We start from the raw sequence: 16,836 nt of genomic DNA, 5'->3' as shown, positions 1-16,836 counted from the left end.
TTTGCGCCCTTCACTGAAGTTCCCATTTGCTCCCTTGTCTTATGCACTTTATTTACCTCCTTCCAGAACATCTTTTTATTCTCCCTAAAATTTAATGATACTCTCTCACCCCAACTCTCATTTGCCCTTTTTTTCACCTCTTGCACCTTTCTCTTGACCTCCTGTCTCTTTCTTTTATACATCTCCCACTCAATTGCATTTTTTCCCTGCAAAAATCGTCCAAATGCCTCTCTCTTCTCTTTCACTAATACTCTTACTTCTTCATCCCACCACTCACTACCCTTTCTAATCAACCCACCTCCCACTCTTCTCATGCCACAAGCATCTTTTGCACAATCCATCACTGATTCCCTAAATACATCCCATTCCTCCCCCACTCCCCTTGCTTCCATTGTTCTCACCTTTTTCCATTCTGTACTCAGTCTCTCCTGGTACTTCCTCACACAGGTCTCCTTCTCAAGCTCACTTACTCTCACCACCCTCTTCACCCCAACACCTCAATATCTCAAAATATTAAAATTCTTTAATTACATAATGTATCTAAAAAACTTTAATAGCCAAAACTTTTGTTAGACATTATGGCAAATTCCCCAAACATCTTAGATAACAAACATTTTAAAGTACTAGTTTCCACAGACTCTATGAAAAGGGAATATGGAATGGGAAAAAACAACAGAGAGAAAAATTCCCTCATCCTTCAAAGTACACTGAGCAAGTGAGCTACAGTAGTTGAACAATAAAACTTCAATTCGTCAATGAAAACAATGAACAACTTTAAGTAAGGATAACATTCTAGTGACTTAACACTTAATCCTTAATCATTTAAGCAGAAAACCTGACCCCATATTCAGTTATTTTACCGCTCAAAAGTTACTCTTCTAATCTGTACCCCAAAACCCCACTTTATCAGTCAAACTATAACTAAAGTACTTATCTATATTTCTGACATCCTTCTCATATCTTTTCTTTTCCCACAACTATCATACCCTTGAAGTCTACATCTTTTTTTACTATCATCTTTATCATCTTGTATATACAGACAGATTTTGCAATAAGCATGATCTAAATTCCTGAGAACTGTGAATTTTTGTGAAACAGCTATCACGATTTTCAAATTTTCTGCTGATCTAAAGATACAAATACGGATTAAATTCTGGGACGACATATCTGGCCAAACGTTTCTCAAGAGAAATATTACATAGAATATGAATTACAGTCCAAGGGATATGGGAAAAACTCCTGTCCTCATATCACTTGTATGCTGTACAATACAAAAACGAGAGGGGGAGAGGGTCTGGAAACCCTCACCTTCATCCATTTCAATTTCCAAAACATGGGACAAAACAACAAGCTAAGTCAGGGATGCTTATCCTGCTAAAAGACAATCAAATCATGTGAGGGGATGCTATTTTTGTTTATATTAAAATTCAGATACACAGACAGACAAACAATGCAAAAGCTGCAACATTTTCATTCATATATATAAGTTAGAATCTGAGCACTTTGATGTATGCTTACAACAGAAAGCACCTGTCTTTTAATCTCTTAATACATCTGGACATATTTTCTTATACACATTACAGCATGCTGTTCCTTATGCTACTTGAACACATTAAAGACTGTCAAGATCAGCAATAAAATGCTTTATCAACATGACTCCATCCACTCTCATACAAAATTAGTATATTTAGTATCATGTTATGATTAACAGTTTTCCCATGTCAACAGTAAAACTATACATGTGAAGATCTTGCTTGTTTTGGAATAGTTAAAATATCTTGCCTGTTTTGGGAGTTAAAATACCATTTCAAAAGAAAAAAGATAAAAATCTAGCTAAAAACCTAACACATGGAGGGAAAGCAGGTGATAAGATGCCATGTCTGATTACATTCACTCTGGCTGCATGGACAGATGAATGACATGAATGCTCCAGCATTTGCATTCATAAGTTAAGAACTAAGCATTTTGATGTATGTTTATAACAGAAAGTACCTGTGTATTAATCTAACAATATCTATGAGCAAATTTTCTCAAAAACAGTGTAGGATGTTGTATTGTGTGTTACATGAGTATATCAAAGATTATCATATGGCAAAATAAAGCAATTGACTGACAGGATTTTATCCACTCTCATTTTATGTTAGTATTATTTATATTTATTTATTTTGCTTTGTCGCTGTCTCCCGCGTTTGCGAGGTAGCGCAAGGAAACAGACGAAAGAAATGGCACAACCCACCCCCATACACAATGTACACACACTCATGCCCACACATGCAAATATACATACCTATACATCTCAATGTACACATATATATAAACACATTGACACATACATATATACCCATGCACACACTTCACACTCTCTGCCCCTATTCATTTCCCATCGCCACCTCGCCACACATGGAATACCATCCCCCTCCCCCCTCATGTGTGCGAGGTAGCACTAGGAAAAGACAACAAAGGCCTCATTCGTTCACACTCAGTCTCCAGCTGTCACGCAATAATGCCCAAAACCACAGCTCCCTTTCCACATCTGGGCCCCACACAACTTTCCATGGTTTACCCCAGACGCTTCACATGCCCTGATTCAATCCACTGACAGCACGTCAACCCCGGTATACCACATCGACCCAATTCACTCTATTCCTTGCCCGCCTTTCACCCTCCTGCATGTTCAGGCCCCGATCACTCAAAATCTTTTTCACTCCATCTTTCCACTTCCAATTTGGTCTCCCACTTCTCCTCGTTCCCTCCACCTCCGACACATATATCCTCTTGGTCAATCTTTCCTCACTCATTCTCTCCATGTGCCCAAACCATTTCAAAACACCTTCTTCTGCTCTCTCAACCACGCTCTTTTTATTTCCACACATCTCTCTTACCCTTACATTACTTACTCGATCAAACCACCTCACACCACACATTGTCCTCAAACATCTCATTTCCAGCACATCCACCCTCCTGCGCACAACTCTATCCATAGCCCACACCTCGCAACCATACAACATTGTTGGCGCCACTATTCCTTCAAACATACCCATTTTTGCTTTCCGAGATAATGTTCTCCACTTCCACACATTCTTCAAGGCTCCCAGGATTTTCGCCCCCTCCCCCACCCTATGATTCACTTCAACTTCCATGGTTCCATCCGCTGCCAGATCCACTCCCAGATATCTAAAACACTTTACTTCCTCCAGTTTTTCTCCATTCAAACTTACCTCCCAATTGACTTGACCCTCAACCCTACTGTACCTAATAACCTTGCTCTTATTCACATTTATGTTAGTATATCTTGTCTTATTTTACAACTGAGAGTTTTCCACGTTACTGGTAACACTTCTACACCAGATGCTGGATTCTTGCTCATTTTAAAAGGGTCAAAATTCCACTTTATGAAAAAATCTACAATACTTAGCTAAAAACTTAAAAGATGGAAGAAAAGTGTGTGAGGATATCCCTATGTCATTTGTTTATACTAAAGCCAGAAGCATGGGCAGACTATTGTTATTCAAACACTTCCACATTTGCACTTGAGTGCACAGTTAACCCTATTCTAAAACGCTTCAATGTATCAGAATTTGGCTTCTAGCAGACCCTTCTAACCCCACCAAGCTAAATTTGGGATCTAATGGACATTTCCGTATAAGTCTGTTACATCACAAATTTAATCTGGTAAGTTAAGGACCCTTTGGACTGAGATTGACATGTAACAAAATAGCCCATTTGCTCCTGACCTCAGTCTGGGGAGCTGGGTATCAGAATAACATAACAGCCTATTACACATCACCTTCATCATCTTTGTGCATCTTTTTTTCTGTACTTTTCTGACATACAATGTGTTCTCTTCATACATAGACATAGATTTACACTCTTTTTCTGTAATCTAATGGTGTCATACTATCCTTTTTTAATTTACACCTACAAAGATAATTCAATTAGAAACTTCATGAGGCAACAGTACATAGCTGATTATTCCCCATCTGCCTGCAATAAGCACCGACTTTTCAATACATAAACAAACTATGCAATTGCAGTCTATTTGGCACAAAAACCTATCTTTTTGTACCAGTCACATCCCATCAGGCTCATATCATACACTATATTCATAATCATGTACCTCCAAGTTTGACAGTAAGTTCTGTAAAACTGCTAACTACTGGTAATGTGGGCCTGATGGGATTTTACCAGTCTCTAGACCCAGTGGCTCATGGATGTGAGATGAAGGGTATTCAATATGGTAATCGAATAGTCATTTCCCTATTAGGGGAGATCAAAGCTGAGTTGTTCGAATCCTTGTTGCTGGAGGGCATTATGGGTTCCATGAAAAGTGCACGTTCATATGCACTATATTTGTGTGAATATGTCTCCACATTAGACAGTATGTTCTGTAAATTTGCTAAATACTGGTAATGTGAGCCTGAGGGGGTTTGACCAATCTAGACCCTGTTGCTCTTGGAGGTGAGACAAAGGGTATTTGATTAATAGTGACTGAATTTATTTCCCTATCAGGGATGATCATAGCCAAGCAGTTGGCATTCATAGCTACCATGGAAAAGGTTTGGGTTTGAATCCTTGCTGTTTGAGGGCATTATGTATTCTGTGAAATAGTGGGCATCCATATGCATTATGCTGCCTTGCTCCACAGGAAACAGCATCGCTACTCCCTGCCTCGGCAAGGTAGCACCAGGAAAACAGACAAAAAAGGTCACAGTTGTTCACATTCGTCTCTAGTTGTCATGTGTAAAGCACCGAAAACACAGCCAGGCCCCATAGACCTTTCCATGGTTTACCCCAGATGCTCCACATGCCCTGGTTCAGTCCATTGACATGATGTCGACCCTGGTAAACCACATCGTTCCAATTCACTCAATTCCTTGCACATCTCTCACCCTCCTGTATGTTCAGGCCCCAATCACTCAAAATCTTTTTCATTCCATCCTTCCACCTCCAATTTGGTCTCCCACTTCTCTTTGTTCCCTCCATTTCTGACACATATATCCTCTTTGTCAATCTTTCCTCTCATTCTCTCCATACGTCCAAATCACTTCAACATACCCTCTTCTGCTCTCTCAACCACAAACTTTTTATTACCACACATCTCTCTTACCCTTTCATTACTTATTCAATCAAACCACCTCATCACTTCAACACACCCTCTTCTGCTCTCTCAACCACAAACTTTTTATTACCACACATCTCTCTTACCCTTTCATTACTTATTCGATCAAACCACCTCACACCACATATTGTCGTCAAACATTTCATTTCTAACACATCCACCCTCCTCCAAACACCCATATCCACAGCCCATGCCTCGCAACCATATAATATTGTTGGAGCTACTATTCCTTCAAACATACACATTTTTGCACTCCGAGATGACATTTTCTCTTTCTACACACTCTTCATCGCTCCCAGAACCTTCGCCCCCACCCCCACACTATTAATTCATTTATGGATGGGGTGGTTGAGGTAAATGCAAGAGTTTTGGAGAGAGGGACGACTATGCAGTCTTTTGTGGATGAGAGGGCCTGGCAAGAGTCAGGTGTTGTTTGCTGATGATACAGCACTGGTGGCTGATTCGAGTGAGAAACTGTAGAAGTTGGTGACTGAGTTCGGAAAAGTGTGTGAAAGGAGAAAGTTGAGGGTAAATGTGAATATAAGCAAGGTTATTAGGTTCAGCACGTTTGAGGGACAAGTTAGTTAGGATGTAAGTTTGAATGGAGAAAAATTGGAGGAAGCGAAGTGATTTAGATATCCAGGAGTGGACACAACAGCAAATGAAACCATTGAAACAGAGGTGAGTCACAGGGTGGGTGAGGGGGCGACAGTTCTGGGGGCAATAAAGAATGTGTGGAAGGAGAAAACATTATCTCGGAGAACAAAAATGAGTATGTCTGAAGGAACAGTAGTTACAACAATGTTATATGGTTGTGAGGCATGGGCTATAGATGTGGTTGTACAGAGGAGAGTGGATGCGTTGGAAATGAAATGTTTGATGACAATATGTGGTGTAAGGTGGTTCGATCAAGTAACAATGAAAGGGTAAGAGATATGTGTGGTAATAAAAAGAGTGTGGCTGAGAGTGTAGAAGAGGGTGCGTTGAAATGATTTGGACATATAGAGAGAATGAGCAAGGAAAGATTGACAAAGATGATATATGTGTCATAGGTGGAGGGAACAAGAAGCAGGAGACCAAATTAACGGTGCAAGGATGGAGTGAAAAAGATTTTGAGCAATCGGGGCCTAAAAATGCAGGAGGGTGAGAGGCGTGCAAGGAACAGAGTGAATTGGAATAGTCTGGTATACTGGAGTCAATGTGCTGTCAATGGACTGAACCAGGGCATATAGAACATCTGGGGTAAACTATGGAAAGGACTATGGGGCCTGGCTGTAGATAGGGAGCTGTGGTTTCGGCGCATTACACATGACAGCTAGGGACTGTGTGAATAAATGTGGCCGTTTTGTCTGTTTTCCTGGTGCTACCTCACTGAAGCAGGGAGTAGTGATGCTATTTCCTGTGGAATACATTCTAATGTATTATTCATAGACTCTAAGTTGAAAATTTTGATGCAGGTGCAAGCTTTTCCATGCTTGCTAGCATTAGCACTATCGTGCTCAATAACTGTCGCATCTCTACTTTTTCTTTCATACTGAAGGTTCCAGTCACGGACAAAGTCCACATCAAGGCAAAGCAATAACTGGGATAGAGAGAATCATGAAAGAGTAAAAGAAAAGACAAGAGAAAGTATTCAACAATTTTGATGGAAGTGAAAAACCTGTCTTAAAATGTGTCAGGTTATAGTTGTTGGAAAAAACATGAGAAGGTATAGAGTTCCTAAGCTTTGAGGTGTAGAGAAAGAAACCATTCTAAAACTGGCCTAACTTTGAGCTGTCAAGTGCCACATAGTAATCATGTGATGCAGGAACTTGCTGAGTATTGTGCGGTTTAGCTAGTGTTGGGGGCTCAGAAGCAGTCAGCTCTCGGGAGTAGAAACCAAAGTCATACCTACTGAAGAGGGAACGTGAACCAACATTGTTGCAGAAGGCAAGAGGGTCAAGTTTGGAAGCTAGCCTGGGACAGTTTTTGAGTCAGACTGCTCTTGACTCAACTGTCAGGTAAGGATACAGAGCTAGAACCACCTCAGATGTTAGAGCAGTACTCCATATAAGGACAACTCAATCCTTTCTATGAATGGAGCAGTTGTTCAGAAAAAAAAAGAGGTTTTGACATCTAAACAGGACAACCAGTATCTAAGAGAGAAACTTAGCTATACCTGTAACATGGGGCTTATAAGAAAGTGTGGATGTTACAGTAATACCAAGTACAGGTACACCACCGAATTTCCCACAACTGATGGTTCGGCACCTCCTTTAGTCTGGACAAAATTATGTGAGGGAACTTGAAATTACTGCGGCCACCAGACTAGTTTACTGGGTGGCCACAGATGGCGTTGTGTGTAGGGTGTGCTTATTTACATTCTCTACACTGCACTTGTTGGTGGTGATACCACAATTCTGTGAGATTCTTAGCTTATTTTGCTTAAATTTAATCCTAGCTATTTCTAAGATATATGAGAGTATCAGTCGTGGTGTCCAACGTAAACACCAGTCCATATCGATCCAAGATACAGTAAAACTGTTAAAGAAATGGACAGTGGTATTCTGGTGTGTAAGCTATGTGACATCTATCAACTGTTTATGATATAAAGAAGCAAAGGGAAAAAATATTGAAATTCTATGCAGACAGCGATTCCAAGAAGCAAATGACAATTAGGAAAACTATGTAAGATGGTAAGAGTACTGAGCACGATCGAGTGATGATGGAATGCTTTTGACAGTGTCAGAGTGATGGAGTGGACTTGTCAGATAGTATGATAATGGGCCAGGCTATGTTGCTCTATAAAGAACTTAAATTACAACATGAGCATGACTGTAATAAAGGATGGCTTCAAAAATTCAAGAAGCATCACGGAATTTCCATGAATAAAGTGTTCATAGAAAAGCAGTCTGCAAACCATGAAGGAGTTGCTGAGTATGTGGACGAATTTGCAAAATTTGTAGCTGATGAGAATCTCCATCTTGAGCAGGTGTATAATGCAGATGAAACTGTATTATTCTGGCGATGCACACCTAGGAAAACAATAACAACAGAAGACGAAGAAGACCTCACAGGATTCAAACTGGGGCATATCTAGGGGAAATAGCACCTATGGTAAGCACTGAAATTGCACCCCTGTCCAAACATATGACACCAATAGTTTTTATTTTCATTACCTCCCCCAAGGAAATGATGTTTTTACTGGCATTTGTTTGTCTGTGAGCAACTTTCAACAAAAGTTATGAACAAATTTTGATGAAATTTTCAGGAAAAGTCAGAAATGACACAAGGACCAATTGATTAGATTTTGGGAGTGATCCAAATCATTGTCTGGATCCAGGATGCCATTACAGAAATATCAATTTTTGTGAATAACTATTGAACTAATGATGATATCAATGTGATTCCAAATGCCAAAGACATGTTTTCATGGTCAAGAAATCTAAAAATTTAAGATCCAAATCACTGTCCGGATCTATGATGCCATTACGCCACTGGCATTCCCTAGATACACCACTGGATTCAATCTAAGGACAGACTTACCATCTTAGGGTGCTCAAACACTTAATATTTGTTTGATTTAAATTTCTAGCAGTCCATGGTATGCTTTAGACACATGGAAGATGTATAATTAGTGGTAGAGGTGTGTTGATGAATTATTACTATGTGATCACAGTTGGTCCGGCAAAATGGTTAATCTGACAAGGCTTTGAAACCAAGAGTGCCGGAAAATTGGTGGTGTACCTGTATGTTCATTCAGTCAAGAGGTAAAATTCTAGAACTGTCAAAGGAAAGACAAGAGTTGTGAGGAGTTTTCAATAGGAACATGGGTAAAAACGGTCTTGGAGGCATTAAAATTAACAAAATTTCATCTACCCTGCTGAGATATCCTGTCCAAGTCTGAGTTTATTGAGGAAGCTGTGTCAAGACGAGATACAGATTCAGTGAAAGAAGAAGGGTAAGCACTGAAGGATGTGGATGAATGTAGTGTTGAGTCATCAGTGTATGACTGCATTTGATTATTTGCAGAGGAGAGAATATTGTTGAAAAAAATGAGAAAAGTGCAGGGGACAAGACAAAACCTCGAGGACACTTCAGTTTATGGAGAAAGGGAAATACTAATCCATCAAGAACCACAGAGATTGATTGACCAAAGAGGAAGCTAGATATGAAGGAGCAAAGCAAGAGAGGGAGGCTAAAAGAGGGGAGCTTACTACAGATAGGAAAGAGCATCACCTGTGGATTTTGCCTTATGGAATCCATACTGATGATCAAACAGAAGACTGAGTTTTGAGGTGGCTTAGGATATGGAAGTAGAAGATGGATTCAAAGTCTTTGGGAATGGAAGATGTCAAAGCAACAGTATGATAGGTAAAGGAGCCAGAACAGTTACCTTTCTTGGGGATGGGATGTATCAGTGCATGCTTCCAAGGAGAAGGAAATATTTTGATTTTAAACAGAAATGGAACAGATGAGCAAAACAGGAGCAAATTCAGAGGCACACTCTTTCAGTACACAGGAACGGATGCCATTAGGACCATAAGCCTTACTTGAGCTTAGAGAGAGAAGCACTTTTCAGGCAGTCCAAAAAGAGATAATGGGGAGTGCCATAGGATTAGTTAGTAAGAAAGCATAAGGGGGTGAAGGAATTCATCCAAGGTGGAGTTATAGGAGAAATGGGAAAAAAATAAAGAGTTGCTTTGTCTATGGGAGAGACAGCTATAGTAGCATCAGAATGGAAAAGTGAAGGAAAGGTAAAATGACAGATGTTAGAGATGCCCTTTGCTAAAGACCAGAAAGACTTATCAGTGGATGATGAGAGTTACCATGATTCCTTTGAATAAAGGAATCCTTAGCCTCATGGGTAAAATGCTTACAATGATTAAGGGTAGTGATAAAATCTGAATGGGAGCCATGGGAAGGCAAGCTTTCCAAGCCTGATACGCCAGATCTGTTGCCATCTGTTAATTCTGTGATAAAAAAAAAATCTAGTTTACAAATTAGGCAAACACCCACTGAAGAGAGCTATGCAGACAAAATTAAGAAAAAGAAAAATCTACTATATTAATTACTAAATACAATTTGAATATTCTACCACAAGCCCTAGCTTCTCTAGGGTCACAAGCATTCCTTTGGTTGATACCTATTGGATCTCTATCACCTACCACCTGTTTTTATGAATATCTGAATAATAAATTAGTTCACTAGTTAAGTAACCTATAGAATGTGTAAAAAGCTTATGCATCAAAGTACTGATTAATTAATAACATTATTTATCAAGTATAGGTTGAATGCTTTGCCACAGGCACTTGTTTCCTCGAGGTCACTTGCTTTCCTTCACTCATCTACTGTTTCATCTCTACTGCCCACTTTCACCTTTATTTTTGTGCATACAGTAAACCCTCGATTTAATGGACCCCATATAGGTCAGAAGGAAAATAAATATAAGAAAAAAGAGTTGTAGAGTTTCATGGGAAAGTGGTTAAACGTTTGGAAAGTTTTAAATTAAAAATTTGCATGAGTGCTGAGAATGCGAAGATCGGAGTTATTGAGAAGGTGTCAAGACGAGATAGTCGGAAAGAGAAGGGGTAAGCTCTCATTGGTGTTTAATTTGTGTTGAGTCTGGTGTTAGGGAAATGATATTGACGGAAGAAAGGTAATAATCTGGTTGGAGTGCAGGAGCGACAAAATGAGGATTCAGTTTTGGAGAAAGGGAAATACTAGACCTCATGGACCAAGATCATTGATGAACTGAAGAAGCTAGATATGAAGGATGAAAGGGGAGGCTAAAAAGTGAGGAACTTATACAGACAAGGATTAGTAGTAGTTTGAGGGTCCAATAATCCTATGTGAGTCAAATCAGAAGACGATATGGTGGTAGATAGTGTAATGTAAAGATATTGGAAGGTCTTGAGGAATGGAATCCAAAGAAGGGGAAGGGAAACGACAGACGTGTGACTGTTGGGGAGGGATTATCAGTGCAGCTTCCAAGGAAAAATGTTTGATTTTAGAACAATATGGAACAGCAAAAAATGGAGTCAAAAATTTAGTGGCTCCTAGACACAGGATAGTATGCATTAGGCAAGCCTTATGGCTAGGAAAGAGTTTGCAGGAGTAAAGAGATAAGGGATGGATTAGTTAGTAAGAAAGATAGGGATGGAGGATTCCAATGGTGGAGTTGGGAGATGGGTTAAAAAAATAAAGTCGTAATGGGAAGAGAGATGTGTGGAATATAAAATGAAAGTTGAAGGAAGGAAAAGGGATGTTTAGAGATGCTTTGCTAAGCCAGAAAGATATCAGGATGATGAGGTTACAGATTTGATCAAAGGAATCTTACATGGTAAATGCTACAATGATAAGGGAGGAAATCTGAAGGAGAGGAGGAAGCTTTCCAGCCTGAATTCGCGAGTATATAATGGATTATGGATTTAATGGACAAATAATAATACAGTACATTAATTAACAATAATAAAAAACTCAAATGCTATACCATGTGCATTTCATATTGCACTTGTTTTTTGGTAGTATGGGGTAGACTTACTTTGTTTTGGCCTTAGTCTGCCTCAAGCTACACCCCCTCATGAGATTTTGGTAACTAAAGGTGACATTTTGTCACAACAAAAACAAAAGCGAAACTAAAAACAAGAAAATGAAAGAGAATTAAATTAAAATTCAACAAGGCATAAGGCAAGTATACACACAAATCACTGCTCAGCAACAATACACTCCCTTCACATGTGAGCAGAACAAAAGTGGCATAACAAATTAGAGAATTCACTCTTCACAGGAGCCACCATAAACATAATCTCGCAAGTGTGCAGGGCAGTGTCTCAAAAGGTGAGGGCACCATTGTCTGAGGCTGGGTGTCGCCATAACTGAGGATGTTGTGGGGATTAGTGAAACCCAGGGGCGCAGGCGACGTCTGCTTCACAAAGACAGACAGCTACTGCCGTCCAGCTTCACTAGGTATTGTCTACGTGGCTTCAACTCCACTACCACACTTGACCTGTCCCACACCTTTGAAGTGACATCCTGCACTCAGACAGGGATGCCCACAGACAGCTGTGTTACCTGCTAGGCCACCCTGCATGAGAGTCCAGCTCTCTGCTATGGTCTGCTCCCAGTTTTGCAGGGCAGTTCTCCATCACCAGTTTATCAGATAATGTTGCTGGGGCGCAGGGACACTATCTCACAACTGTCTTCCTGCTGTCAGTTGCATGGGTGACTTATCCCCCTCTCTGAGCTGCTTTGCTGTTGTGCAGTTACTCCAACACCCATGTTGCCCCTCAACACCTGTTTGGCTGCCTTTACACATCCACTGGACTGGGTGAAGTGAGCTGAGGAGATGCAGGCCATGATTTCCCACTTTTCTGTAAAAAGCTTTCATCTCCTCGCTCTCTAGATTGGTTCCCCTGTCTAAAGCAAAATCCTTGGGTGTGCCCCATCTCCTGAAGAAGGTGAGCAGCCTTGCAATAACTTGGGATTTTCCCACATAGGTTCAAATCCCACTCACTGCACCATGTAAGAGGTGCAATGAAAGTAGGTAGTCCATCCTCACTTTATCATAAAGAAGTATCCTTTCACAGGAGGGGAGTGGTATCACCTCTACCTCAGTCTGACTCCTGCCTCCAGCTGCCTGGTGAGCATTCCCACACTGCCAGGTGTCCGCCACCCAACTGTCGTACCACACACTAAACCCTACAGTGATTGAGGAGTTAAAAGAAAGCATGTGAACTTAAATGTGACATAGAAATAGATTACCTTCGATTTAAGAGACTTGGCGTTAAGGGACTTTCCTTCCCCCCCTATTAGTCCATTAAACTGAGGGTTTACTGTATCAAAATACTCATTACTTTATTAGTCAGGCAACAAACTAATTCCAAATCTTGCATCACTGAGTGCCAAGCTTTGGAAAATTTCTTTCTAGTTGGCAATGCTTATGCATTCCTTCAACATAACTAAACAGTTGCAATGTATCTTAACAATATATGCATCTAATATGAAAGACTTAATAAAATTAAAAAATCATTTTTGACAGAAAGCAGCATATTGTTCATTGTTCTTAACCTACACTGCTTCATGTATATTCCATTAGTAATTAGGAATTAATCTGCTTAAAACATAACTCTCTTCTAAACTGGGTTTCAATGGCTTAATTCAGAATGCCCTGAGTTTGGTAAAGTGTGTGAAAGGAGAAAGCTGACAGTAAATGTGAATAAGCGCGAGGCTATTAGGTTCAGTAGGGTTGGGGGTCAAGTAAATTGGGAGGTAAGTTTGAATGGAGAAAAACTGAAGGAAGTGAAGTGTTTTAGATATCTGGGAGTGGATTTGCCAGCGGATGGAACCATGGAAGTGGAGGTGAGTCGCGGGGTGGAAGAGGGGGTGGGGGTTCTGGGAGCGTTGAAGAATGTATGGAGGGCGAAAGCGTTATCTCAGAGAGCAGAGGTGGGTATGTTTGAGGGAATGGTGGGCTGTGGATGGGGTTGTGCAGAGGAGGGTGGATGTGTTGGAGGTGAGTTGCTTGAGAACAGTATATGGCGTGAGGTGGTTTGATCAAGTGAGTGGTGAGGGGGTGGGGAAGATGTGTGGTAGTAAAAGGAGTGTGGTGGAGAGAGGTGGTTTAAAAAGAGTGTGGTGGAGAGAGGTGGTTTGGTAACATGGAGGAAAAAAAAAAAGAATGAGGAAAGATTGTTAAGGGGGATATACATGCCAGAGATGGAGGGAACGAGGAGAAGTGGGAGACCAAACTGGAGGTGGAGGAATGTAATGAAAAAGATTTTGAGCGATCAGGGCCTGAACATGCAGGAGGGTGAAAGGCGTGCAAGGAATAAAGTGAATTGGAACGATGTGGTATACTGGGGATGATGTGTTGTCAATGGATTGAACCAGGGCATGTGAAGCGTATGGGATAAACCATGGAAAGTTTTGTGGAAAGGGGGCTGTGGTTTCCGCGCATTACACATGACAGCTAGAGACTGAGTGTGAATGAATGTGGCCTTTGTTGTCTTTTCCTAGCGCTACGTCACACACACACGCGAAAGGAGAGGGATGCCATTTTGTGTGGCAGGGTGGCGACGGGAATGGATGAGGGCAGCAAGTATGAATATGTAAATGTGTATAGATGTATATGTCTGTGTATGTATATGTATGTATGCATTGAAATATACAGGTATGTATATGTGTGTATGTGGGCGTGTATGTATATATATGTGTATGTGGGTGGGTTGGGCCATTCTTTTGTCTGTTTTCTGGTGCTACCTTGCTAAAGTGGGAGACAGTGACAAAGTATAATAAATATAAATAAATTCAATATAGGCTTCCAAGAACAAATCCCCATCATAACTTGGGGGATAGTAACATTTAAGTCGAAATATTCTTAGAAATATTCTAACTCTTAATCATCATCTGTTACTACAGTCATCCATCACCCCAGGATTATAAACATGAAAATTACATGTAGTCATGTAATCTGTTCCGTATGGCTACACAAGGGTCAAGTACAAGGGTAGTCATTGGAAGCAGGGTCCTGTTCTGGCCTTCCTTCTTACTCCTGTTTAAATCAATCTCTTAGTCATTTCTTCACATTTCATATGTTATTCTCCTTCCCTTACCTCACCAGCAAATATATACAATGATAAGTGTTCCTTTTCTTCAATCATGTCTAACAATAAACACATTTTCTGCAAGGCCATTTTACACACAATCTGAGAGGTAGAAGGACCTGCACTTATAATGTGCTAACCTATTTGTATTCTACAGACAGGGAGTTTTACACTCATGAGGCCCCATCTCTTGAATATTCTCTACTATCATACAATTTTTTAAATCTATGTATGCTTTCTACACTGACCATGACTTCAGTCATTCTGTTCCATTCATCCACCACTCTTATACCATAAAAGTATTTCTTGATCCTCCTTAACAGGTTTCTGACTTAATTTCATGTTATGTTCTCTGGCTGCTCTATCTCTACATCTCTTGAGGAGGTGTTCATTATCCACATTATCAATCTCGTTTAAAAACTTAAAGGTTGTAATCAGGCCACCCTCACTTTCCTCTCTTTCAAGGTGAGTAAAATTTAAAGCCTCCAGCCTTCCATGATGAGTGTAGCAATGCAAGGAAGAGCAGAATCTTCCCATTGCATTCCTAGCAATGGATGAGACCTCTACAGGCTACAAATGATACAGTAAGTCAGCTGGATATTTGAACAAGTGGAATAAGTAAAAAACAATATAATATGATGTTGGCCCCCACTTCCCCAATGAGAGCATCATATGATGTTGGCTGACATTTAATGGTTAAATATTTTGTGAGATTCAATTCAACTTAAATCTGTTACCATGTTCCCAATGAATATATTGATAACCATATACAACATACACTATATCTCCAATTCATTGTAAATACACTTTTGCTCAAAACAGAACTGCTAATCTTTCACATGTCCCTAAGTACCTGTAGTAGTTTTCCCTCCATAACATTCTCAACTATTTTACAGTTATTCCTAACTCCTGGTATCATCTTGATCAATAATGTTGCATAAATGACTCCTTTCTCTAAAATCTTATCAAATAGCACACCATGAACATCAGAGCCAAATTTTTTTTTCATACTTGTTTATTGTTTCCTTTAATAGCTTCAACTAACCTTCATCTTTCATATTACCACTGATGATTTTCTTATTTCAATCTCATTCTTTGCTTCAGTAAATTTGCTACTTATGTTAACAACATGCTGTATCCTCCTCCAACTCATTGTAAACTTACAGAAATACAAAACCTACCACTCTTTCCTTTACACAGTGGCACTATCACTACATCCATCCAGTGCTCTTGCACTCTGGCTTCACTTTACATCTAACATATTACATCATACATTTTCATGTATTCTTGAAGGATATAACAACTAACCTGCTCTGTTATGTTATGGCAGACCTTGGTGCAGAATGGCGAGAGAGGAGGGCCAACAGCTGTGACATTAGCACAGAAAGTGCCACACAACATTTCATCAGTTCCATCTCGGCAATCATCATCACCATCACATACATAGAACATTGGCACACATCTTTTGTTGCCACATTTGAAGTACTCTTCACCACATTCTTGATATTCTATTAAGAAGGAATGAATTAAAGTTAAATGTATACTGCCCTCATATAAAGGCATGGGGGAAAGGAAATGCTCAAATTACAGGGGTATATATGGGGGAAAAGGTGAATGCTCAAATCAAAGAGGTATAAGTCTATTGAGCATACGTGGTATGGTGTTAGTGAAATTAGTGATTCAGAGGGGAGTGGTACATAAAGGACACATGAACTGGGAGGAGCAGTGAAACTCCAAAAGAGAAAGTGGATGTGTGGACCAGGTGATTGCTTTGAAAAATTTGAGAAAAACACTTGGAGAAGGAGACTGAAGTATATGTGGCATTTCTGAATTTGGAGAAGGCATCACATAGGTTTGACAAAGAGGCCTTGTGAAAAATGTAACTAATGTATGGGGTAAATGTTAAGTTACTAAATGCACTAAGGAGCTCTCAGCAGGAGAGTAGGCATGTGTGTGAGTAGGACGGGAGGAAGGTACATGGTTCTTGGTGAAGGTGGATCTGTGACAGGAATGTATAATGTCATTGTAGCTGCATAATCTGTCTAAGGATGGAGTAGTGAAGAGGTAAGCACAAAGGTCTGAGAGTAAGAAAGAGAACTCCAGTAAAGTGGAGGCAGCGAGGAATAAGAGGTA

At 40.1% G+C, this 16,836-nt stretch overlaps 1 protein-coding gene across 1 annotated transcript in view; it reads right to left on the bottom strand.

Annotated features, from left to right (window-relative positions):
• LRP1 (LDL receptor protein 1) overlaps positions 1–16,836 on the bottom strand; it is a 1,167,923-nt gene that overhangs the window by 709,763 nt on the left and 441,324 nt on the right. The window contains exon 21 of the mRNA XM_071663699.1: positions 16,012–16,211. Coding sequence (XP_071519800.1) covers positions 16,012–16,211 — 200 coding nt within the window. The remainder of the gene's footprint in view (positions 1–16,011; positions 16,212–16,836) is intronic.

Source organism: Panulirus ornatus, chromosome 1 (assembly GCF_036320965.1).
Source record: "Panulirus ornatus isolate Po-2019 chromosome 1, ASM3632096v1, whole genome shotgun sequence".
NCBI classification, from domain to species: domain Eukaryota; kingdom Metazoa; phylum Arthropoda; class Malacostraca; order Decapoda; family Palinuridae; genus Panulirus; species Panulirus ornatus.
The sequence above is the reverse complement of the archived record's forward strand: the minus strand, read 5'-3'. Positions and strand labels throughout refer to the sequence as shown.